A 25,767-nucleotide genomic window follows, 5' to 3' on the forward strand; every position below is an offset into this window, starting at 1 on the left:
TAATTTTATCCCCCTCCTCTCCTGCTTGGCGCCCCCTCCCTCCATTTACCATCGTGTTTTAATTCATCGGGGTGGGGTTTTTCTTTTTTGCAACGGTAAGCGGGGAGTGAACGAAGACTCCCCATTGTTTTTTTTTGTGTGTGTCTGTATATATAGGATCTGTACGTTGGAAAGCCTTGCTCAACAGAAAACGGAAGCCCCGGTGCAAAAAAAAAAAAAAGGGGGGGGGAGAATAGGAAAAAAGGAGGGGGTGAAGGAGGACCGCTTTGCAATAGCAGCAGCAGCAGCAGCAGCAGGAGGAAACACACACATATTCCGGGGGCTGGGTCTCTCGGAAGGAAGCTGGCGCTGTCCGTGGTGCTGAATCGCGCGGCGCCTCCAAGCTCCCCGGCGCTTCTGTGCGTGCCTGTCCTCCCGCCGCTTGCCACACGCTCCCCGGGGGAGGAACCGACAGAGAGGGCGGCAGGGTGCCCGGGTGGGTGCGCCTCCTTGCCGCTGACGATGGCCACGACGAGAGCCCAGCCGCTCTTCTTTCGCCCGTGATCCGGCGTTCTCGATCGCCGATCGCCGATTCTCCCCTTACGTTGCCGTGATCACGGGCGCAAGGCAGCACAACAAACGCGCTGAATCAGTTGGCGAAGAGGAGGAGGAGGCAGGCAGGCAGGCAGAGCGGCGGTGGCGGCGGCTCGGCGAGAGAACCAAGATGTCAGTGCATTGCTGCAAAGCTGCAGGACTTCTGGGGCGACGGAGCAGGGCGACCGGACTCCCGCGTTAGGAAGGCAAAGGACTGGCTTGGATGTGCGTTGTGTGTGTGTTTCAAGAAAAAGCCCAGGATTGAAATCGACCAAAGGGCAGCCTTCTTCCTTCGCTGCCTGTCCTCTGAAACAAGCAAGCATATCGACCGTGACCAGGATTCTTGCAAAATCATCACCATCATCATAAAAACACACTCTACTTCACATCGCAGGCTTCCCGGTGTTTAGAAGCAAGATTGCTGGAGGCTGGGGAGCTGAAGATTGGGGCTTTTTTTTTTTTTGGACTTTGATTTTCAAGCGTTTCTACTCCTTGAATGTGGCCCCCTTAAAGGGCTGAGAGAGGTAGAATAGCTGTCTATCTAAAGCCCCCCTCTGGTATTTCTGGGTGGGTTCAGTCTGGAAGGGCTCAGTAGACTGATCCAGATGGCCAGACACAAGAAAGGGAAGGCTGTTTACCACTGACTGCCGTTTCCTGGCCAGTGACAAGACCTCTCCGCCTTACCAGACTGATTGAAGCTGAAGCTTCAGAATTTCCTGGTCATTTTGCCACCCCCACCTGCTCTTGCCCATAGGAAAAAGCGAATGAGTGCCCAGGGTTCTTTCCTTCCGGAGCATAAGTTTTTCCTCTCCTCACTTCCTCCAGAGTTTGATGAATCTCCACCTGCTTCTATGTGATCACTGAAGGAAGCCACTGTCCAGTGACACCTGCCCAAGAGCTGGGCTCATACCTGGTATCCAGTTCAAAGGGCTTTCTGCCTCCTAGTGAAGATGTCCATGGTCTTTCTGTGAAGCTAAGGTATGGCTGCCGGAAGGTTATTGCTCTATGCCGGTCTCTCTTTAGCGTTGTGTGCTCTAGGCATGCTGGCTGTGGCGATCTGCTCTGACCATTGGTATGAAACTGATGCCAGGAAGCACAGGGAACGGTGCAAAAGCATCACCACCCGGAGGAATGACCCCGGCTTCATTTATAACTCTAACAACAACCTGCCCCTCAGAGCCAGCAGGTCTAGATTGGACCGTTGGGAAGGGAAACTTCTCTTGGCAAGAAACAGGAGGCAGCTCTTTGCCATGAGTGCCGTTGATGAGTGCAACAGACAGTACAACTCTACTAACATGGGGCTGTGGAGGAAATGCCACCGGCTGGGATTTGACCTGGACTTGGAGGAGCTCATTGCTAAAGGTAGGGTTTCTTTTTCAGAAGCAGTTGTCCAATATAAGTTTATTGAATAAGCTGAAACCAGGTGCAAAGATACTGTGCAATGCCTACAAGTGCACCCAACAGATTATCCCATTAGCCCAACAATCACAGTTGAGAGAGTTTTCTTTTCTGTGGGAAGGATGGTTGTTGGCTATGCTCTGAGTGACTTCACTTGGAACATTTATGAAGGTCGAGACATTCTGCTGGGCTTATAGACTTTATAGGAAGGGGTCTGCATGGTCATCAAATCTTCTGTTTTGTACAATTTTTTTATATAGGGCCACAAATCACTGTGGCATTTAGAACTCTTTACTTAATGCATAAACAGTGCAGAAAATAACCAGATGAGCATTTTGAATTTGACCCCGATTAACTGAATCCTGCTAATTTTTGGTTGTCGCTAATCTTACTCTAGAAAGCTAGCTTACTTCTGAATAAACTAATAGACTTCTTTAAACATCAGATAGGGAGCAAACAAGGAGAAGTGCAAGCAAAAGGTGGGGATAGAATGTGTGCATGTTCAAGCTCAGTGGTTACAGGATATTTAAAAAGAGATCATTGAATTTCATTTGGCAAAAGTACCCTGTTAAAGCTCTAAAATGAAATAATGTCATGCCTCCTCCCCAAGGAGAGTCATATGTTGACAAAAAGCGCACATATATCATTTCCTCCTTTTTCATGCAGCATTTGGCCAACAAGGTTAGTCTATCTACTTGGATTATTTCTTCTGTTCATAGCACAGTACGCAAAAAGGTATATAATGAAGCAGCTTCAGTTAAATATTTATCTAGAAAAAAGGTATGTGAAGGAACAAGTGGATTGTTTTTGCTTGGTTTCTGCCCACGTTATTATATCTTTTTGCTGCAAAACAGAATATCCTCCAGTAGTTCCTGGATGAATTTAAAAGATCACCTGCAAGGTTTTCTTTGCATATAGGGATTAGGCTGGTTTTTCCTTTATTTTATAGAGCTTCTGTTTAGCTGGCTTTATCCTTCTCAAGCTCTGTTAAAAATATGTTTGTCCTCAGCATAGATTCCAAGTGCATTTGCATAAATATATAACTTTGGTTCATTTGCTATACACAAAGGATTGCAAAGGTCAACACCCTGACATCAAACACTCTTTATGAATGAGCAATTGGAAGCCTGTTGGCTATTTGTTATGAGTTCGAGTTCAAACGCAACTTTGGGGTTTAATGGCTAGAAGGCGTTATGAGCTAGCGGCTGTTTAGTGACTTCATGAAATGCATTCTTGGCCCTGTTGCAATTTGTAATGGGCAACTGTCCATGCTCAGAAGCTGTCATCACAACAAGCATCCTGATTGGCAGGCTCAGCAGGGAAACCAAGGATTCTTCTAGGTCAGGCTTTGGGTTTCTTGGCGTAGGACCAAAAGGAATGATGGGACTACATCTTGGACAGACCTCTTCTTTTGATAAGTAACTTAGGTCTCTGTTGCTCATAGGTGCAAATAACCCCCAGCTTTTAGCTTGGCAATATACTGCCAATATTGCAATGCCTTTGTACAAATATTTGGTGCAGCCACACTTGAAATATTGTGTATGGTTTTGGTCACTGCATCTCAAATTAAGAGCTGGAAAATGAAGACAGGAGCAACCAAAATGATCAGGGTCTGAACTGGTGCACTCCTGTAACTCCTTTATGAGGGTAGGTCACAGTATTTGGGGCTTTTTTGTTTGGGTGGGTGGGGGGACAGATGAGTAAAGTGGGACATGGCTCTGGCAAACAAAAGCGTGTGTGTGTTGTAGAGAAAGAGAACAGGGATATGTTTTCCCCTCTAGAATCCAGGGACTCCCAATGAACATGAATGTTGGAAGATTCAGGAAAGGCAAGAGGAAATATTTATTTACACAGCACATAGTACAACTATAGAATTTGCTAGTCCATGGTGTAGTGATGGCTGCCATCGTAGACTGTTTTGAAAGGGGATTAGACAAATGCTGTCAATGGCTCCCAGGCACTGATGGCTTTATATTGCCACCAGTATGGGAAGCAACATGCCTCTGAGTACCAGTCACTGGGGAATAACAGTGCAGATGGGGCATTTCCCTCATGTCCTGCTTCTGGATTTTGCAGAGTTGTTTGGTTGGCCATTGTGAAATAGGATACTGGGCTAGACAGGCCTTTGGTCTTATTCAGCTGGGTTACTATTAAGTAGGGCAGATATTGACACAGGTGTAAATCTGATAAATCTACCTCAGGCCATGAGCTAACTTAGTAGCTTTGGGCAAACAACCATGCATGGCCTCAACTGTCCATTAGCAAAATAGAAATAGTAAGAATATGGTTTTTTTGAGACTGAGACTGATGGGAATGTGATAGTATGTTAGATTTTTTTGAAATCTAAAAAAGAGTCTGATACATCGAATAGGAAATGTATGGTATTTGTCTACTCTTCCCTGCCACAACTCCAATTTATTTATTTGAAACATTTTATAAGACCTATAATATAGGTAATCTCTTAGAGCAAAGCCTTCACAAGCCATTGCATAAAATGAAATGAGATACATTAAGAGAGATTTTTGAGCATCAAACACCATAAGAATTTAGCACTACTGTAAAGAAGCAAGAAACAGTGGCTTTCTAGATGTTATCAAATTGCCACCAACCCCAGCTAGCATAACTCATGGTCAGAGTCAATGGGAGCTGGTTTAGGACGAGGATCTCTAAATGATTTTTTTTGCCCCATTTAGCAAGGGAGGTGAGTCTTGTGGTTTCTGAGATCTAAGTTTTGTTTTACTAAAACTCTGAGATCCACCAAGAGAAGACAGGGGTGCAGAAGACATAGACTTAGAATGAAATAACATGATGTCTCAGAGTAGCCACTGAGCACAGGGATTTGTTTTGAGGATGAGAACCAAGCTTCCATACTAAGATCCATTACGGGTTACTTCAAGATTTCTTCATCTCAGCAATCTAATATGTGTGTGTGTGTGTTAACCAATAAGATGCAACTTCACCAAGCAGAAGATGTGGGCTCCTTTGAGACAGTCCAGTCTATGTGTGGGTTATTTGGTTGTTGCTATTGTTAAGCAAACTGGGAAATCATGATGAAGATTGGGCGGCTATGTGGGGAAAAAATCCTTATAAAATAATCTCAGCTAGTTTAAAATAATTTTTTTTGAAACAAATGCAAAAATGGCATTTAACGCCTACAAAATAGCTAAAATTGATAAGTCATACTCACCTGTTTGCTGGAGGGCACGTACAGCTCACAGTTCCTTCACGCATATGTGGTGGGACTGTGCCAAAGTTACCTAGTTCTGGGATGAATTTTTTATAGAAATATTAAAAATACTGGGAAAACCGAGGAGGGGGGGAACTCCACTTGAAATAGTATTGTTGGGTATATTCAGTGGAGATAACCAAGGATTATTATATAAACGTTTAATTGGTTAGTTATTAATGGCCTCAAGAATATTGATAGCTAGAAACTGGAAAGAAGCAGAAAGCTTATACGAACTAAAATGGGATAATATATTTTTTTTTTTGGGGGGGGATAGAAAATCCTTAAAAAGCTGACACAAAAACTTCAAATGGCTGGAGGGCAAACAAACCAACAAACCAACCCTGAGAGACTTTTATGCTGGAATGGTGGCCATTCATCCAGTGCAGAAACAAGGACTCTAGAGGACAGACTGTACCTGCCATGTTCTGCAATATATAGCTGTGTTAACATTTTCTTTCATATTGATAACAGCAACTTTCATTCTCTTGCCACTTCAGTGCTTGCATGACCTTTGCTATTATTGTTTACATCTGAGCTATGCCTTAGGGTTGGGCAAATGTGGGGAAGGGGAGATGTTCAGTTTGCAATTTTTTAATCAAAATAAATCCTTGATGATCTACTGCACCCAGACAACTGCCAGCAGATCTTGAGCTACCTTTTGCCGCTCCCCCCTCCATATGTGCTGCTCATCACAGCCAGCCCAAGATATTTTGCTGCCTTGGTGGAGGACTAGATGCTTGCTTCCAATTACACATCCAGAAGTTGGCTGAAGCAGCAGCTGAATCTTACTTCAACACTAGTGATGCAGTAGCATCCTCCACTGAGGCAGCGGGTCAGATTAGGGAGCCAAATAAAGGCCATCTGTCAACAAAGGGGGAATGGTTGGCAACTTGGGAGGAATAGGTAGGGGCTCCTATTGCTGCCTCTAAGCATCTGCCACCTGAGACAGTTGCCTCACTCTGCCTAATGGTAGGACAGGCCCTTCTGGTCATTAAGATCAACTAGGCAAGCTCTTTCTAAGGCAGTATCTCCTCCATGTTGTGTAGGAATGGAGGAGTAATTCACCCCCCCGTAATTCAGTAATTCATTTTTGTTTTAGAATAAAAGAAGCAGTTTAACAACAACAACAACACTGTCTTGCATTTTTGTTTTGTTTTAATGATACTGTTTTTAGGTTGTACACCACTTAGAGATTCTTAAAATACGAAGTGGTTTATAAATGCTTTAAAATAAAATAATGAAATAAAGCAACATTAAAACCCATGCTAAATTTACGTTACATGGCAAATCTACCTGTTTTAGCAGCTGCTGAAAACAGCACAGCAAAGGTCCCCTGCTTAATATCAGTGGGCACAGAGTTTCAGAATGTAGGTGCTGCCACACCTTGGAAATGCAGAATACACACACCCCTACACTTTTAAGGCTTCATATCCTGCTTTTAAACACTAGTTTCACAGAGGGCTAACAATCAAAGCAATAAGGCATTATAGTAAACAGTAATGCAACAGCAACAAGCAGGATAACATGAAGCTATATATTGCTATAGGGACACAGGTGGCGCTGTGGGTTAAACCACAGAGCCTAGGACTTGCTGATCAGAAGGCTGGCGGTTCGAATCCCTGCGACGGGGTGAGCTCCTGTTGTTAGGTCCCTGCTCCTGCCAACCTAGCAGTTCGAAAGCACATCAAAGTGCAAGTAGATAAATAGGTACTGCTCCTGTGGGAAGGTAAACAGCATTTCCGTGTGCTGCTCTGGTTCGCCAGAAGCGGCTTAGTCATGCTGGCCACATGACCTGGAAGCTGTCTGCGGACAAACGCCGGCTCCCTCGGCCTATAGAGTGAGATGAGCTCTGCAACCCCAGAGTCGGTCACGACTGGACCTAATGGTCAGGGGTCCCTTTACCTTTACCTTTTTATATATTGCTATAAAAGAAAATACACAGACAGGGGGAGCATGTATCTCAAGGGCCAAACCACACATCATGATACATCCCTGTTGTGGGGTGTGGGGTGTGTTTGCATGCCGTTTTGGCTACGTAAGTAACAGCACTCACAGCTTGAACATTGGAGATGGAGGGAATGGTCCTAGTGATATTATGGAGCCCTAGAACATCCCCCCCCCCCACTTCTTTAAAATACTCCTGAACTCCTAGCTGAATCTCCAGATACACAGTGTTCCAAGGAGCTGATCTTTAGACCTACTGCTTTCACAATAAATTACTTTAGGAGATCTGTTAGATCTGTTTCTAGAGAAAAAGGAAATGAAGTCCATAGTGAAGGAGGAAATGGTACAAAGCAAGAATCCCAGTTCTTGACACCGACTTCAGCTGGAGATTGCACAATACACTTCAGAGAATTTAGCTGGTCTTGCTGATTTCAAAGCTGTCTCTTAATGCTTGTATCTGGATTACTCTGAGCTATTGCTTTGATACACAACTACTTCTTATGAGGGACAAAACCAAGTACCCCAATGGGTCCACATTGGAACTAGACAAAGAGAAGATGGAATGAGTACCACAGGGAATCCCAAGGACACGTGCAGTGCAACCTTGTGGATGCTTACCCAGATGTAAGTTCCAATGAATTCAGTAGGATATACCCTCAAATAAATGTGAGAGTGTTTTTGATATTTTTAAAAGTTGAATGGTGAACTCACATCTGCAGCAACACATATAGGCTTCTTATAAAAGTATGCATGAGAGAAGGGGGCAAGACAAGGTCTGAGCAGGCTTCAACCTGCAGATATCGCTGTGCATAAGACAAGCTGTGAAACCAGCTTCCATCTGTGGTTGAAAAAAACTTGTTCTGACCCTTCTTTGAGAATCCCACATCTGTTCGTCTTGAGTTATTCTCTGCCTTTCCTCTTTTGGCAGTTTTTGGGGCTCTGAGCTTGATTTTTGTTTCTTTCCTTAGCTTTTTAGTTGAACGACTTTGTATTGCTGCAGTTCATCCTTTTATTATATTGGTTCATATGCATTTGACTGCACATTGCCTTGGAAGATCTGGTTGGTATCCAGCTAACTCATACTGTCAGCAGGAAGATCTTCATTTGTGCAATGGAACTCCCCTCCATCCAGTCCCTGCACACACCCTGTGCCCCCTACAAATCTGCTCTTGAGAAATGGGAACACCCCCAGAACAGATTTGGGGAGGGAGGGAGTTTCCATTGCACAAGTGGGAATCACCACACAGATGAAATGGGTTAGTTGGCTACTGTCCGTCATCTGGGAAGACTGTATGCTTCTTGAAACATTCCCCTTTCTAGTTGTGGTGAAGTGGCACCCACACCAGCAACTCCTTGGAAGGGCAACTGGGCCTGGTCTTCATGGCGTTGGGTAGTGGGTATCTTGGACCCCTGGCCTACCTGGCGGCAAGTCAGTATGTCACCAAAAGTTCAAAGTCGGGGTGTGTGTGTGTCAATCCATGCAAGCAAAGTCCAAAGTCTGAAGGTCAGGAAGCACAATCCAGGGTCCATCCAAGTAAGTCAAGTATGAAGCCCAGCAGATAGGATACAGTCCAGAGTCAAACCCAAAGCACAGTCCCATAGAGGTCCAGGAGCATCCAAGCCAAGGCCCATCAACATGGACAGTTGAGCAGACACTTTTGCACCTCAGCTCTGCTTCCCTTTTGTACTTTGCATGCTGATTGCAGCATCTGGGCTTGACGACACATATGAACCTTACCTGTTCCAAGCCTACTCCAGCTGATGAATCACACGCTTCCTCCTAGAGCTAGCAAGCCTCACCTGGCCAACTAGGGAGCTGGGCTGTGGGCCCTTGTCTGCCTGTGCCTCCTGGAGCATCCCACCCGCTGCTCCCTATGCCTCAGAGACAAGGACCCCCTGGCTCTGGTGAAGGGTCCTGCTGCTCTGGTTCCTATGCACTGACCTCCATTCTCTTGTCATCCTCCGTCACTCTGTGAGTACTCCCTTCCCCATCCCCTGCTTGCCCCGGTATGTGCTAGTCCTGGCTACACCCCTCACCAGGATTGCCTTCCTCCTCTTCCTCAGTTCATGACAGTGGGTGGAATTTGCCTCCATAACTTTTACATTGTTCTCAGCCACATGATTCCCTCCCTGTTGCTCATCTGCTCCCATATGTAAGGACATAACATAAGAGCCCTGCTGAATCACACCAAAAGCCCATCTAGCCGAGTATCCGGTTCTCAACCATGGCCAACCAGCCATATCTCTTGGATCCTTCCCTATAATACCTCAACCATATATAGTCACAATCTATTCATTTTATTAACAACTAAGTTTTCAGTTCACCTTTGAGGCGATTTTTATTTATTTATCTAAGGGCTTCAGTGACCATTTGTTTACCTCCTTAAATATGAACCCTCTGCTAAGACAAGGACCCGCTGGAGGGAATTCTTTGTTTCTTCCTATACAAGTTGTTACACGACTCTCATTGCCATGGTATTTTCCTATCATGCGTTAAGTGATGGGTCTAACATCTGTCACATATTGTTGCTTGACTCTTTCCTCTTTTCCCCAAGGTAAGACTGAGTGCAATGCAATGTTCTGTTGGTCTGGGGGAAGATTCACGTGTTTTTCTTTTTTTCTGAGTATGAAATCCTTCCAGCATCCCAAGGCAAGGCCAGCAAACTGTGCCTTGTACTTTGGGGGGCGGGGAGAAATGCATGGTGTTAGTACAGAAGAGATGCAATCATGGCTTACTTGCACAATGTGTACACAGAGGAAACTTCCTTTTGCCAAGTCAGAGGTCATTGCCTGCTTCTTCAGGATTGTGCGGCCACAGCTCTCCAGGGTTTCAGAAAAGGGTGCTTCTGTGCCATACCTGGAGATGCCACAAATTGAACCTGGTCCCTTCTTCCTGGAAGACACATGCTACAGCCTTTCCTGCAGTATGATTGTTCTCGCTATGTCCGGCATGGGTAGCTAATGTGATACTACTGAGATGTTACTGGATTACAACCTCTGACAATGACAGACCCTCCAAGTGTCCCTATTTCCCAGGGACAGTCCCGGATTTACAGAAACCTTCCCAGTTTCTGATTTGATCCTGGAATGTCCCACTTTTCCTTAGGATGTCCCTATTTTCATCAGAGAAATGTTGGAGGGTATGCAACGAGGAGGCATTGCAGCTATCAGCTCAGGAGAGAGCAGGTGATACTGGGAGGTACTAGGTTTTCACCTGTTTCCCTAAGGTTTCCGACTATGGTCTAGCTCCAGAGTCTGAACAACTGTAGTTCAGGTACAGATGTAGCTTGTCTCAAACTGACTGTTGCTCCCACTTAGCTACTGAAGTTTCTGTCTGATGCTTGCTTGATTCCAGACTGCCTGCCCTGACAGCTATGAAGTAGATGGTAAATAACTTCAGTTGCTCAGTCCAGATAGGCATAATTCTAGAGCAGGGGTGCGCAACTTGTGGCCCTCCAAATGTTGTAGAACTCCAACTCCCATCAGCCCCAGCCAGCATGGCAAAGCGGTCAAAGATGATGGGAGTTGTGGTCCAACAATATCTGGAGGGACATAGATTCCCCATCCCTAGTCTAGAAATAATGGTGCCCTTTTGGCAAAGGATTAACAGAAATATTGAGAATTCTGATCCTTCTAGGTTGCAAATTTCCCACTTCTCCAGGTCTTTCCCCTTGTGCTTCCAGCAGCAGAGCATATGCCCGCGCTGCCCAGGGTGGGCGTACTCCTGAGGGGGGGGCTCCTGAGGGGGGCAGAGTGCAGAGGGTGTCCTCCAAGGCACAGCATAGCCGCTTCGGTGCATGGAGCGGCACGTGCACCCTACAGCCGGAGGTGGAGCGAGCCGCTGATGGCGGACATTTGGCGCGCCGCCTGCCTGGAATTCCCAAGCCTCCCCCAGCTGTCAAAATAAAGGTGTGTGTGTGTGTGTGTTTGGGGAGAAGTCTTGGTTGAAAGAACCAGAAGAGGAGGAGTTTGGATTTGATATCCCGCTTTATCACTACCCGAAGGAGTCTCAAAGCGGCTAACAATCTCCTTTCCCTTCCTCCCCCACAACAAACACTCTGTGAGGTGAGTGGGGCTGAGAGACTTCAGAGAAGTGTGACTAGCCCAAGGTCACCCAGCAGCTGCATGTGGGGGACTGGAGAGGCGAACCCGGTTCCCCAGATTACGAATCTACGCTCCTAACCACTACACCACACTGGCTCTCTGGCACAAGGCAAACCGGCACAGCTCCTCCCTTCCCCCGATGGCTTGGGGTAGGCTTGGGAGTCGTGGGAGGGTGGTGGGCCAAATGTCACCTCCCTCAGCGAAGACACCTGGGCGGTCCACCCCCACCTCACCCCCTTCCTCTGCCCCTGTGTGCTTCTTTCCCATTTTGTTCTCCATCCTGTCACTTGCCTGTCTGCCTGCCCCCTCCCCAGGAAGAGAGTGATTCCACCCCCCCCCCAGGCAAGATCAACCTTCTGCTTTTCTCACAGTAGCTGCACTGGGACTGACCCTTCCCTTGCAACGTTTAAAACGTTATGTGACATCTTTGCAGAGACGAGGCAATTGCAAAAGTCAATGCTTGTTGAGGGGAAAAAAATGGCTGTCAGACGACGTCAATGCTGTCGTGTCGGGCAATGAATGCTGACTGTTGGTGTTGCCAGGTGGAGGGATTCAAGCAGAACTGGGTTGTCAGAAAGTGGATCCTCATAACTCTTTACTGAGTAATGCCTCCTCCAGATATGGAAGCCCCCAGATATGTGGCAGATCAGGAGTCTTGTTAGGGAGTGATGATCCAGGGGAGCTTTTGCAGTGGGTCCTAAATCTACTGCCCCTCACTCTTTTAAAAGCTATTTTTAAAAATGTCACCAATAGGAAGGATGTGACTGGTAGATGGGCAGTCCTGGCCACTGTCAAAGTTGACTCATATGGTGTGGGATGGGGTGTCCTGTTTTGCCAGCACATTCCCTGTGGGAAAAGCAATGGTGAAGCACTGGTGAACCCCCATCCCTTAGCTGATGTCATGTAGTCTTGGCAGCTGATTGGCAGGATTTTTTATTTGGGGGAAATGGCCTTGAGGGCTATATTGGACTCTCTAGCAGGTCTAGACGGGCCTGTAGCCCAGAGGTTCCCTGCTTCTGATTCATAGCTTGACTGGGCACACTGCAAAGTACTGTGTGTGTGAGACGCCTGCCATCGTTGGGTCATGGGGTCTGTGCCCTGAATCCCTTCAATACCCAGCAATGCCCCTGTGGGGAACCAAGTATTGCCATGGCTCCTGGTGTCTGTAAACTAGTGAGTAATGGACTGTGCAGTCACCACATTGTGAGACTAGATTTCCACGGTTTTTTGAGATTTCAGCTGTTGAGTCCACTGAGGATTGGACTCTATCAGGTGAGTTAATTCCCCTTGATTCTCTGTCTGGAGGCTGCTGGACTTATTGCTTGGGTAGAAATCAGATTGTCTGAATCCTCCCTGAGTTTCTACAATCAATCAGATGGTGGATGGCTTCTTAGGTACAACAGGGTCTCTTGCAGGCCAGGTAGTAATTCTTTGCTGCTTCCTGCACTGCCTGGGTGGCTACTCGGGGCCAAATGGATTTAAATGCAATATGGGCATTTAATAGATCTTGCTGTTAATTAAAAAAAAATCCCCTGCATGGGTGGGCCTGATCACAATCAAGGGATAGAGTGTCTCCTTTGTGAGGAAAGGTTGCAGCACTTGGAACATTTTAGAGGTTAGGGCAGGGAATAATAATAATAATAATAATAATAATAATAATAATAATAATTTTTAAAAAGATGAGTAAGTGGTGACTTGATAGAAGTTCATAAAATGGTGCATAAAGGTAAAGGTAAAGGGACCCCTGACCATTAGGTCCAGTTGTGACCGGCTCTAGGGTTGCAACGCTCATCTCGCTCTATAGGCCGAGAGAGCTGGCGTTTGTTTGCAGACAGCTTCCGGGTCATGTGGCCAGCATGACTAAGCCGCTTCTGGCGAACCAGAGCAGTGCACGGAAATGCCGTTTACCTTCCCGCTGGAGTGCTACCTATTTATCTACTTGCACTTTGACGTGCTTTCGAACTGCTAGGTTGGCAGGAGCAGGGACCAAGCAACGGGAGCTCACCCCATCGCAGGGATTCTAACCGCTGACCTTCTGATCAGCAAGTCCTAGGCTCTGTGGTTTAACCTACAGTGACATGGAGTAAATCATAGAATTGTTGAGTTGAAGGAGACCCTGAGGATCATCTCGTCCACCCCCCTGCAAAGCAAGAATATGCAACTGTCCCACATAGGGATCAAACTTGCAAACTTGGCATGACTAGTACCATGCTCTAACCAACTGAGCTATCCAGGCTGATAGTTTTCCTCCCTCTCTCATAAGTTGTGGACAGCCAATGATGCCAGCTGTTGGGAGATTTAGGACAGATTAAAGGGGACTTTCTCCTCCAGAAGGAGATGATGGACACCAACTTAGATGGCTTTAAATGAGGATTGGACTAATTCCCGTAGGAGAGGGCTATTGGTGGGGCTACTAGCCATGATGGCTATGTTGTGCCTCTGGATTTGGAGCTACATTGCTTCTGAATACCAGCTACTGGAGACCAGAGGAAGGGAGAGGGCCCTTGTGCAAGGGGTTCTGCTTGTGGGTTTCCTGCATGCATCTGGTTGACTGCTGGGAGAGCAGGATGCTGTCCAGATGGACCATTGGCCCCATCCAACAAACTCTTCTTCTGTTCTTGCAGGAGAGGGGTGTGTGTTAATTCTTCTCCTTTGAACTTCACTCCCATGGAAAATCACCCCAAACCATTGCTACAGTCCCTTAGGGGGATGACACCTCCCAGCGAAAATGCCATTGCTAGTGCTGGTGGTATTTTTTCCTGGGATGCGGCATAGGATCTACATTGGCTCCCAGTACATTTCTGAGCACAATTCAAGTGTTGGTGCTGACCTTTAAAGCCCTAAATGGCCTCGGCCCAGTATACCTGAAGGAGCGTCTGCCCAGACACTGAGGTCCAGTGCCAAGGGCCTTTTGGCGGTTTCCTCACTGTGAGAAGCCAAGTTACAGGGAACCAGGCAGAAGGCCTTCTCAGTAGTGGCACCCGCCCTGTGAAACACCCTTCCATCAGATGTCAAAGAGAAAAACAACTACCAGACTTTTAGAAGACATCTGAAGGCAGCCCTGTTTAGGGAAGCTTTTAATGTTTAAAAGACCACTGTATTTTAATACTTTGTTGGAAGCCGCCCAGGGTGGCTGGGGAGACCCAACCAGATGGGTGGGGTATAAATAAATTATTATTATTATTATTATTATTATTAGGAAGAAAGGGTTTAGCCCCACTTCCCCATGTGCCATGGTTCTGCTCCTGCACACTATTTTTGAAAGCACTACATTAGGTTATGTATATTGGTTTGTCTTGGTCACACAAGGGAAGCAATTGCTGCCTCATTTCAATGTGGCAGGGGCATGTGAGTTAGATGTGAATATAGCCTCTGCCTTACCCACTGCAGATGGGCAGCGATTAACAGACAACTTTATTCTGGGGAAAGTGTTGGTTTTCAAAGGCTTTCCAAATGGCTTCCTCCTGTTTCTGATGGCCTTTGTTGCTAAGAAGGTGACTCCTTTGACATTTCAGGGTAATGATGTAAGGAACATGGATACATTTTCCTGTGGTTTCCATAGGAGACATACAGGAGCCGGCTTGTACCTGTCACATTTTTTTTTAATTTTTTTTTTTTTTGCCAGCCAGGTTTCAAAGGGCCTTAGGAAATAATCTCCTCCAGCAAGTGTCTGCCTGATGCTCTTGATTGCTGGTGTTCAGCTTGTGTGACCTTTGCGGATGTTTGTGTAGCTTTATATGCTCATTAGGGAAGCGGGTGGCGTTGTGGGTTAAACCACAGAGCCTAGGACTTGCTGATCAGAAGGTTGGCGGTTCGAATCCCTGCAACGGGGTGAGCTCCTGTCGCTCGGTCCCTGCTCCTGCCAACCTAGCAGTTCAAAAGCACGTCAAAGTGCAAGTAGATAAATAGGTACCACTCCGGCGGGAAGGTAAACGGCATTTCCGTGCACTGCTCTGGTTCGCCAGAAGTGGCTTAGTCATGCTGGCCACATGACCTGGAAGCTGTACGCCGGCTCCCTCAGCCAGTAAAGCAAGATGAGTGCCGCAACCCCAGAGTCGGTCACGACTGGACCTAATGGTCAGGGGTCCCTTTACCTTTACCTTTATATGCTCATTGCTTTCACCTGGTATTGCCATTTCGTAGCAGCTAACGAAGGGAGTGATTTCTTGAGTGCTCCAGTGGTCTGCATTGCTCTGCTCTGGAATCAAAAGGAAGATTTGGAAGGGGGCCACTGGAACCTGTACTTTGAATTCTTCAGTTTTATTATTGGGTACACACACATATACGGATAGATACTTGGAAGAGAACGAGAAGGCAACCCATTTTTAGATCTCTACAGGAAGGCATGCTCTCCTCACAAACGACCGTGTCAGCATGGTGTGCCATATCAATGTACCTGCCAAGCAGATAGCTCAAGCAAGTGAGCCAAGTCACAATTTACATGTGAAGGAAAAACTGAGCTGTGACTCTTTGTAACTGTTCCCCTGCTTTTAAAACAGCAGCACTGCCATATTGTGTGCCTCTGCTATTCAACCGAGCGATTTTGAAAGGGCAGCATATTATATGATGATCATAACATCTTTATAGCCAAGGAGTGGGAGAGGAGCTTGTTGGATTTTCTGCATCTGTTGCCAAGAAATAAGTTGGTTGGCCTTGGGTACCACTATGCACCTTGACTTGGTTGGAGGTATTTGCTGCTCTGCCTCCATCAGAAAAATGTATTGTGCCAGCCTGTATGTGAGAGATGCCTAGGGTTGCTCCAACATGGCAGTGAAACCACAAATTTGGAGAAGGAGTTTGGTTCCTGGCCAGGTGGAGCCAACCACAGAATTAGGGGAAACACCTGTTCCTGCCACCCAGTTCTCTATGCACCCCAAAGGTGTAGAAACATCCAGGGAATCTGTGCCTGTTGTGGCTTATACAGTGCAAAATTTGGCACGTCACACTATGGGAAGGCGATGACGGTGGTTGCATGTACACCCCACCCTTTGCTCCAAAGAGCTTAAGGCAGTGTTCATGGTTTGAACCCCCTGCCCCACTGTCACTGAGGCAGGTTAGGCTGAGAGAGAGAGAGAGAGAGAGAGAGAGAGAGAGAGAGAGAGTTAACTGGCTCAAGGTCACCCAGTGACCTTCGTGGCTAAGTGAGAAGTTAGGAGTTGACTAAATATATAGTCCTCTTAATGTTCTTCAGTATTCTAGTCCAAATTTCTTCTAATATAAATATGTTCGCATTTCATTTTACCTAATATGCACACATTTGCAAAGCATCCCCCCCAATATAATGCATTTCTGCACGTTATTTTCACTAATATATGCATATCTATTCATATTGCTTCACTTTCATACATATTGCTTGGTCAGAGATGTGCAAATTTCAAAGGATGGCTGTGATTTGGTTGTGGTACTGTTTCAAAAAGTGTGTGTTAGGTGTGTATAAATGTGAAGGGAATCAAATTTCTTCTCCATCTCTAACCTGTGTCTCCTGTCTCCAAATCTGACCCTCTAACCACAACATCACACTGGTATCTATGTTACATTTTACACTCTGCAAGCCCTCAAAAGCACAGTAGCCTCTATGTCTTGGGAGCATGATGATGATGTCATTGGTATGTTGCAGGGCCCAAAAACCTGTAATCAGACCTAATGTGCCCTGACATGACATGGGATTGAATGGACTATAGAAAGGCCACTGTTTCAACAGAGTCTGCCAGCCCCCTTGCAGCAACAGCCAATGGTATGGTTGGCATTTAAGTCTTCGTTGTATTGGGCTACAGCTAAGGAACTACTTTCATACTGGGTTTGCTTTGTTATGTTACTTTCATATTCTTATTTGGTACTAACCCTACTTAGGGATTCCGTGTTTGTCTTTAACCAACACACAAGAGGGGTGTTGTGATCTAATGGAGTTTCCCAAGGGGTGTTGTGATCCACCATTGAGGAGAGGTGCTCTTCTGGGCTCCTTTGGGGAAGAAGGGTGGGAAATAAATAAATGAATAAGCCCAAGCAGGGAGAGGTCAATCCTTCTTGGTCTCCCAGGCAGTGCAACAAAAGCAACAGTCAGCACCTTGGAGAGAGATCAAAGTATAGGTCCAGCATCATAGTGGTCCTGCAGCTGAGACCAACCATCCAAGTTGTCTCAGAAAGGTCCTGGACCAACTGTCCAAGTTTTACAGCTGGGTTAGGTAGATGTTGACTTGAGGCCCCACCCCCTGAGTGATGCTTCCTGGGCAGTTGTAGGGCCAGTGCCATCTTTTGGGGTCATTATCTTCTTTGATAAAATGAGGTTTTTCTCCTCAGGACTTTTTGGATCCCCAAGGAGTCTCTGAAGCAGCCACCAAAGCCTGGTGGCAGAGATGTCTCTTTGGGGTTCAGGAAAAGGAAGGTGGGCTTCTGTACTGGTGAATCCAAAGAAAATGGACCAGTTGCCAGAGAACTTTGCCTAAGGAGTCCTGGTCTGAGGTTTCCAGCAACTGGTTTTCAGAAGCAATACTGCCTCCGACCAGATTCTCATTTTTTTCCTGCACAGGAAAAAAAGTTTCCTGGTTTCCATGTGTGCCAGTACACCTTTGAAATCTTATCTTCTTTAATTCAAAATAAAAGAAAAAAGAATTGGCACAATGGTGGGAAGCCCTGCATAGAAATATCTTGTTTCGTTAGTCTAATAAAGGCATTACTAACCGCCCTGCTTTGAGGATTTATTGGGGGATTTTAGTAAGATAGTGTTAGCAGTGGAATTACATTCATTCCTGGGTAAGCCATTGCCAGTGCACAAGAAAATAACGTTGATGCAATCAGATATATTTTACAGGATCAATATAATATTCTCTTGCATAATCGCAAGCAAGGAGATTACAGCCCCTGTTCTGGGAACGACAAAGGATCACTTTATAGATCAAAGCCTTGTTCGTTCCCATTGTTTTAACTCTTCAGACAGAATAGTGTTTTTGTTTTGTTTTGTTTTTTGGTCTTGAGAAAAAAGAGACAATTTACTAATTTCCAGGGCTCCTGAAGATAAGCAGAAGCAGTCACTAAAGCAGCCTTCATCAACCTGGTTCCTCCCTGATGTTGTTGATCTCCCATCAGGCTCAGCCAGCATAGCCAATGGTAATGGATCATGGGAACTGTAGTCCAAATAATCTACAGGACACCAGTTTGGGCAAGGGTGTCTTAGACCCAGAATGATTTTCTACATGCAGTCACACATAAATTAAATACCTTTGGCTGTATGACCTTGAGAATATTTACCCAGTTCCCATCTTAAAATCTAGGGAGGCTATGTTCATGAAACAGAAGATACCCATAAGGGATAAGGAGGAGGATGCAAGACATTGAAATACAATGTTCTGCAGTCTGAACATGTCAGAGAGATATTGCATAGGTCTGGCTAAGCCAGTCTTGGATAAACCAAAGATTTTGCTATGGATGTATTCCTTTTAAGTCACACTTCCCCCTAATTTATGTATTTTTGTACACACCACTTGATTGGAGAACTGCATTGCAAAATTAAGAGGATGTGAAGCTCAAAGGCTAGCTAAGTTTCAGTTTGCAGATACGGGTTTGAGAAGTGCAAATTAGGTAGTATCTCATTAAAAGGCAAACAAAATTGAATTCCTCCTCCACCCCTATTTGCTTCCCGAGATCCCTTTTAACTGGAGGTGTGAGATCTTATGTCTGCAGTGCAAGAGTAGCATCACTATAGTATCCAGTATTCAACAAAGTTGGGTTGAGACAGTCCCTGGAGTGTTCTGGGTTGGAGCTATCTGGAGCAGTCAAGGGGTGGCGCATTGGGTGTGAAGAAGGAGGCAGCGCTCTCCTGCCATTTCCAGATTTCAATCTATTTATTTATTTTCCGGTATGTGAGTTGATCACTCATGAGGGGATGCCTATACTAGTTTTATATGCATATGGTGCCAGATTCAGTCCCCGGCAATTCCAGCTAAAAATAGATCAGGTGAAAGTATAGAGGCTCTTCACTCTATCCAGGGTGGCAGTGGCACTGAACAACCTTCTTCAACACAGTGCCCTCCCCATATTTCGTACTAAAATCCCCATAATCCATGACCATTGGCCGTGGAGGCTGGGAACAATGGGAGTTATAGTCCAAAACGCATGTAGGGCAGCTGGGGGGAGGGAAGGTTGAAGTTAAATAGCTCTGGGCTAGATAGAAAAATATTCCAACCTAGTACAAGGCTGTTTTTGTGAAGGAAAGCTGTGTTTGCATGCAGCACTCCTGAGGCAAAGTGGAAGTGAGGAGGCCATTGTCTAGATGTGGTGTGTCATCCACATCCCCCGTTTCGGCTGGAGAGAAAGAGAATAGTTTCTTCAGAGAGCTGAAGGCAGTTGGAAAGAGCAATTGCTGCTCGCAGTGTGTATACTCATCCCATTTTCATTGCTGGCAAGCAGGGAAGCTGGTTTTTGTGTTGCTTGACCAGAGGCGACGGTGAGGACAAAGGAAATGTGTTTACACCATAGGAGGCGAGGCCTCTCCCCAGCCACTTTTTGACTTCCTTAAAAGCTGTTGTCTGTCCCCCAGCCTTCCAAGATGAAATGGAAACTAAAGTACTGTTACGAAGGTTGCGCGCCAGCCCCAATCTCTGCTGAGCGGTAGCAAGAGCAGGGTTGTGTTTCCATTGGGAAATCAAGGCACAGCGGAGGCTGGTGTCTGTAAGAAATATGGTTTATTATACACACATATAGACGTAAACTCTTCAGTGGAAGGGGGTACAGAACATTATACCCCAATAGCATCTCTCATTGCCTCTCTCAAAGCTTCAGCAAGCTTTGGTCCAAAGTAGCAGTCATGACTCACGGTCTCTCAGTGCAGCCTCCTCCAGCCAACACCAAATGGAGTTCTGCCTAATGTCCTCCTTCTTGTTCTCAAAACACCTTTATATTTCAAAAAGGATACATTTCAACAACAACAACAACAACACTGCACTCATCTAGGTTGCCCCAACCACTCTGGCCAACATAATAAAACAATAAACATTAAAAACTTCCCTATGCAGGGCTGCCTTCAGATGTCTTCTAAAGGTTGTATAGTTGCTTATCTCCTTGACATCTGATGCGAGGGACATCACACATCTTTGTCACCTTGGCAAACTCCCAAATCTCCTGTCCCTGTTCACTCCTTGGAGGGGGGCGGGGGTGGGGGTGGGGGAAAGGGACAGCTTTTTTCATTGCCAGTTTCCTTTAATGGCTGGTTGTTTCTCATTGGTTTTGCACTTAGCTAGCCTGGTCAGGCTGGTTTGCATAGGCTAACCCTGAAATTTCTTGTCTGGCACAGTTCTGCAGCTTGTATTTTCCCTTCCTATCTCAAATACGATCTAAATGCTACCATTTATTAATTTCTACCATTCACTAACAGACTCTGGTACCCTCCATCTACAACAGCACATTGCTAGCTACTTCTTCTTCTTCTTTTTTTTGCCGGATATGATACTAGATCAGATCTTGAAAAACAACCACAATGGGGAATGTGGTGCTGTGAATTAATATCTTCGAGAGAGTAATCATTTAGTGTAACAGCCTAGCCTTGGCTACTGCAAAAAGTCTCAAGGTATTTATATCCCTGTAATTTATGGTTGCCTGCTGGTTATTCTGTTGGTGAGCCTGTAGAAAATCCACACCAGAAGAACATGAGAGGGTTTCTGGCTTAAGACCACGAAAGGAAAGATAAATGGTGCAAATCCATGCTGAAACTCTTGACCGTGGTTGCATACATTCATGGATGGGATATGAATTTTCTTGCTTAACTCATGGTTTTCAGGCTCCTTTTGGTGTCTTTATTCATATATTCAAAAACAGTTGTCTTGTTAAGGCCTCGGTCTAGCAGAGAGGCTGGCTTCTATTGGGTGTCCTCTGGTTCTGGTACAGGCAGACCAAGTTCCAAGTTGACTGAAGATGCATGGGATAGCATAGCATAGTATAGTTATGGAGCAGCCAGGGCAGATAAGTCTGTTTAGCAGCTTAGGCTAACCCTCAAGACAAGTTGCTTTGGTGACAAAACTAATGTGGATCTAGGGCAGTGTTTCCCAAAGTTGGGTCTCCAGCTGTTGTTGGACTACAACTCCCATCATCCCTAGTTAGCAGGAACAGATGCCAGTGATGATGGGAATTGTAGTCCAAAAACAGCTGGAGACCCAAGGTTGGGAAACACTGGTCTAAGGGCTTTATAGGACTAGGTGGGTGCTGATTGGCCTGTGGGCTCAGCCGACAGTAGTCATGTTGACAAAGTGGCTCTGACCTACAGAACGCTCTCTGCCTGGTTGGTGGAAGAACCAGATTGCTGGTGGTGGTGCAGGAGGTAAGATGCTGCAGGCTGGCTTCTGGTGGTCTTGGTTTTCAGACTTCCAGTGCCTTACTACTCTTCAAGTACATACCTTCCAACACAATGTGGCCCAAATCTGGTACGCCATCTTCCGAGTCCACCACCCATGGGCATCTGGTTGGCCAATATGAGAATAGGATGCTGGAGTTGATGGGCCTAATCCAGCAGACTCATACTATGTTCTTGTGTTCTAACCCAGTTGTGGTTTCTGCCTATTGTGTTCTAGAAGCTCATAGGTTCTTCTGTTTGTTTGCTTTTTGAAATACAAACAAGAGTAGATATTTATTGTGTATTTGAAATGTGCCTCCTCTCATTGGTTGTTGCTATGAAAAATCTACCAAGGTGATGATCAGACCTTTTGAGAACTTGGGGGTGGGGAGTAGCAAAGGGCAAACATATTGTGTTAGCCCTTATCCAAACAATGCTGTAAGGTAAAGGTAAAGGTACCCCTGCCCGTACGGGCCAGTCGTGACCGACTCTAGGGTTACGCGCTCATCTCGCTCAAGAGGCCGTGAGCCAGCGCCGTCCAAAGACACTTCCGGGTCACGTGGCCAGCGTGACAAAGCTGCAACTGGCGAGCCAGCACCAGTGCCGCACACGGAAACGCTGTTTACCTTCCCGCTATAAAGCGGTACCTATTTATCTACTCGCACTTAGGGGTGCTTTCGAACTGCTAGGTGGGCAGGAGCTGGGACCGAACGACGGGAGCTCACCCTGCCGCGGGGATTCGAACCGCCGACCTTACGATCAGCAAGTCCTAGGCACTGAGGTTTTACCCACAGCGCCACCCGCGTCCCATAAACAATGCTGTAGTTCCAGTCAATATTTCACCCTATGGAAGGAGGAAACAGGACCACTCCAACTGGCTCTGCTCCCAGTGTTAGCACACCATCTGGCCATGTCCTGGATGTCTGCATGTTCAACATTATGCAGTTATGGATCTCCATAGCTTCACTTTCCAATGGCATTGGTACTCTGCCTGTTTTTCAAGGCAGCACACAGAACAAAGCTTTTTGGGACAATGTCCCATTTACTTGACTGGGTGAGCCTCCACTGGATTCAGGCTACATATACAAACTCTTTCTGACTCTTCTGAAGAGCACCTTCAGTTTTAATTCAGAAAAGAAGTGCTTCAATATCCAGAATTTTGAAAACACTGTGTTATGCTGTAAATGAGGATCTTTCTTATCTATGCTCTCTAGAATGGAGGAGGATTCTTAAAAACCTTTAACAAAAGGCTGGGTGTTATTGTTGTTGCTTAAAAAAATTAACCACCAGAAATTACTTTTAGGTAATCACTCGCAGGGGTTGAATATAAAGAAAGCAAAATATAAAAACTTGCTACTTGAGCTGCACAATGAATCAGATAAATTGCTGACTGCTTAGATTCATGGTGTGCTCTCAGGAGAGGCGAATCACTAAGGGAAACAGCTGGAGTTTTTGAATGCTGGCAAGGACTGGTGCACACAAAATAGCCACCACATGGAAGATGCTTTGAAACTGCTCCCTGCGGTGGAAGCTTCTACATGGCGAAGTGTTTGTGTGCAGCCGTTCCTCATGCAGATTTGGTTATTTTTCTTCGCGCCCATGACAAACCCTCCAAAACAAATGTTTTCAGGGTTGGAGAGAGGCGCCGTTTGATCCGCATTGTGAATTTGATGCAGGGAGGCAGCTGCTGCTGCAGGCAATAGATTGAAAGTGCTCCTTATGTGGCATCTATTTCATGCGCATTGCCCTCAACCACACATTAGAAAGGGCATGGACATGTCCAAGACAATGCCAACAAGGTTAGACAGCAGTGTTGAGGAGGACAGAAAAGGCACAAAGGCTTCCTTTAAAAATAAATGTGTAGGTCTTGCCCAAATGTGGATTAACCAGAGATAAAATTTGGGGTAACAAATGCTGGTTGGTCATATGGTAACAGAATGGGGCAACTGTCTCGTGTAAATAATGAAGTGTGGAGAATTTTCTGATGAATATTGTTAGAGAGGAAGAACAGACTCTGCAGCATTTGATGCAGGCAAATCTCCTTTGGTAATTCTGTCAAAGGGAGGGGGCCAAAGCCAAAAGGACCATGCTGCAGGTTCCTGGCAGCAATGACTTCTGGGTCAGGGCAGTGTTAGAGGCACACAGGGAATAGAGCCATTTGTTCTGGAATGTGGGTTGAAAATGTGTTGCCTAAGACCAGTTGCATAACTCCTTTTCAGAAAACAAGATCCTCCTTGATTCACACCTCTCTCCTGCCAACACATTTTCTGGTTGCAGTTTCAGATCTTTACTGCTTTCTCACCTGTCTAAAATAGGAATCCAAGTAATGTTGCCACCCTTGTTTTCTAACTCCTATTTATGCATTATCCCCTACGGTACAGCAGGATGGTTAACAAATTGGAGATCAAGTGGAACACATTACAAAACCAGGACTTCCTTTTCTTATTGCTTGCCTGGAGGCAGTACAATGCAGTTGTGGAAGCTGAGGATTTTAAGTGCAAGTTGGTATCTCCAGGTGGAGCCATATCTCCAAAAGAATAATACAGGCCCCACTGGGGTGCTTAGTACAAATGTTCAGAACTAACCAGGATTCAGAATTCAGAACTACATAGGGTTCAGAAACATCCCCTTGTGATACCCTGGGTTTTTTGTTTTTTAAAGGAGCAGCAGTCACATTCGCAGTGTTTGATTCCCCTGCCTGAAATCCAGCTTTTTCTTTCAGATCTCAGGCACATTCAATGCTTGTTTAGAAATAGTAAAAATGACAGATATTGTTGACAAAATGCGTGCAGCCTAATTCGTGTTGGATCACTACTTGCACATGCTTAGCTGCTGCAGGGGTCAGCATTTGCAGGGCATCTACTGAATCCCAGGTCCAGCAGGGGACTTGCCACCAATTCCCAGAAGCCCCCTGAGCAAGTCATTCTTAATTCTTGCAGTTGCTGCCTGGTTCACCTACTCTTTCCAAGTGAGAGAACATTGCTAGGACTGAGCAGCAGTATTCTCTCCACTGGTTTTTGCTCCATCCCTCTGAGTAGCACTGCAGATTGAGCCCAGAGAAATAGGAAAAGCAAATGGGCAGCAGCTACAGGAACAAGGAAGTGTTGGGGCCAGTTGGCAATGGGGTGGACCAGGCTTGCATATATTTTGCTAATATCCCCCTATATATTGTGATGCTCTTCAAATATGCATTGTGTGGGGGGTGCGTGCTCTTCACATGCATATAGTATGGGGCTGTGTGGAATTACTCATGCACAAATAACTATTTCTTAAAGACATTTCTGTGTTGCCCATCAATAAAAATCCAAGGCTGGCTTTCATAGAATCGTAGGGTTGGAAAGGACCACAAGAGGAGTTTAGTCCAATATTCCTGCATGGCAACACAAACATCCTGTTTCCGTCACTTCCCATTCTGTGGAGTCAAAACATATACCGTCATGTGATAGACAAAAAATCCCATGACTGCAATCATGGAACAGGAATTCTAACAGTCTAACCCCCTGCAATGCAGGAATATATAGCTGTCCCATACGGGAATTGAACCTGTGACCATGGTGTCATAAGCACCATGCTCTAACCAACTGAGCTAGCCACTCAAATTATGAACCCTTGTATTCCAAAGTGCTGACATGGTTTTGGGACTTGCACAGCCTGCCAGCATTCTTGCTCCAGCTTTTGCCACACTTCTGGCTGAACTTGTATGCTTATAAATAAAAACACAGTTGATTTCAAAGGTACTGCAAGCCAGCCCGCCCTCCTCCAAAGTAAACTTAACTCTCTAAAGGTTGTCCTGAACCTCCCGAGGTGGAGAGAAGATGAATCACCAGGGTTCAGATAGTTTATTTATACGCCTCTTGTTCCAAGGACTCAGTTACAGATAGCGAAGCCAAGCCCACCTGTAAAATGCCAGATAAAATTAGACTAAAAAAGGTATGCAAAGAAGAAAGGAAGGAAGGGGTGAATTTAAACACCCAGCAAAAGATGCTAGCGACACGAAGCATCACTGCTTGATTCCGTCTTCCTCCTCCTCATTTACACTTTGCAGAAACCTCTACCCTATGCGTGGTTTGTTTGCTGTATTCATTTACTCTGCAATAGCCCGTCTTGTTCTTTTCCCTAAATATGTACTAGGAAACATAACTGTCCTATGCTACATTGCCATGCTTAGCAGTTCGTAATAGACTTCTTCAGCTGCAGTATG

General features: G+C 45.7%; 1 protein-coding gene across 2 annotated transcripts in view; it reads left to right on the top strand.

The window, feature by feature from the left end:
- The first annotated feature begins 249 nt into the window (after positions 1–249).
- TMEM178B (transmembrane protein 178B) overlaps positions 250–25,767 on the top strand; it is a 287,332-nt gene continuing 261,814 nt past the window's right edge. The window contains exons 1-2 of one of the 2 annotated variants that reach the window (XM_053405494.1): positions 250–1,935; positions 2,638–2,652. In XM_053405494.1, coding sequence (XP_053261469.1) covers positions 1,554–1,935; positions 2,638–2,652 — 397 coding nt within the window. In that variant the 5' untranslated portion in view covers positions 250–1,553. The remainder of the gene's footprint in view (positions 1,936–2,637; positions 2,653–25,767) is intronic. The other variant, XM_053405495.1, reaches the window with a different exon arrangement.

This window comes from Podarcis raffonei, chromosome 10 (assembly GCF_027172205.1).
Source record: "Podarcis raffonei isolate rPodRaf1 chromosome 10, rPodRaf1.pri, whole genome shotgun sequence".
Lineage (NCBI taxonomy): Eukaryota > Metazoa > Chordata > Lepidosauria > Squamata > Lacertidae > Podarcis > Podarcis raffonei.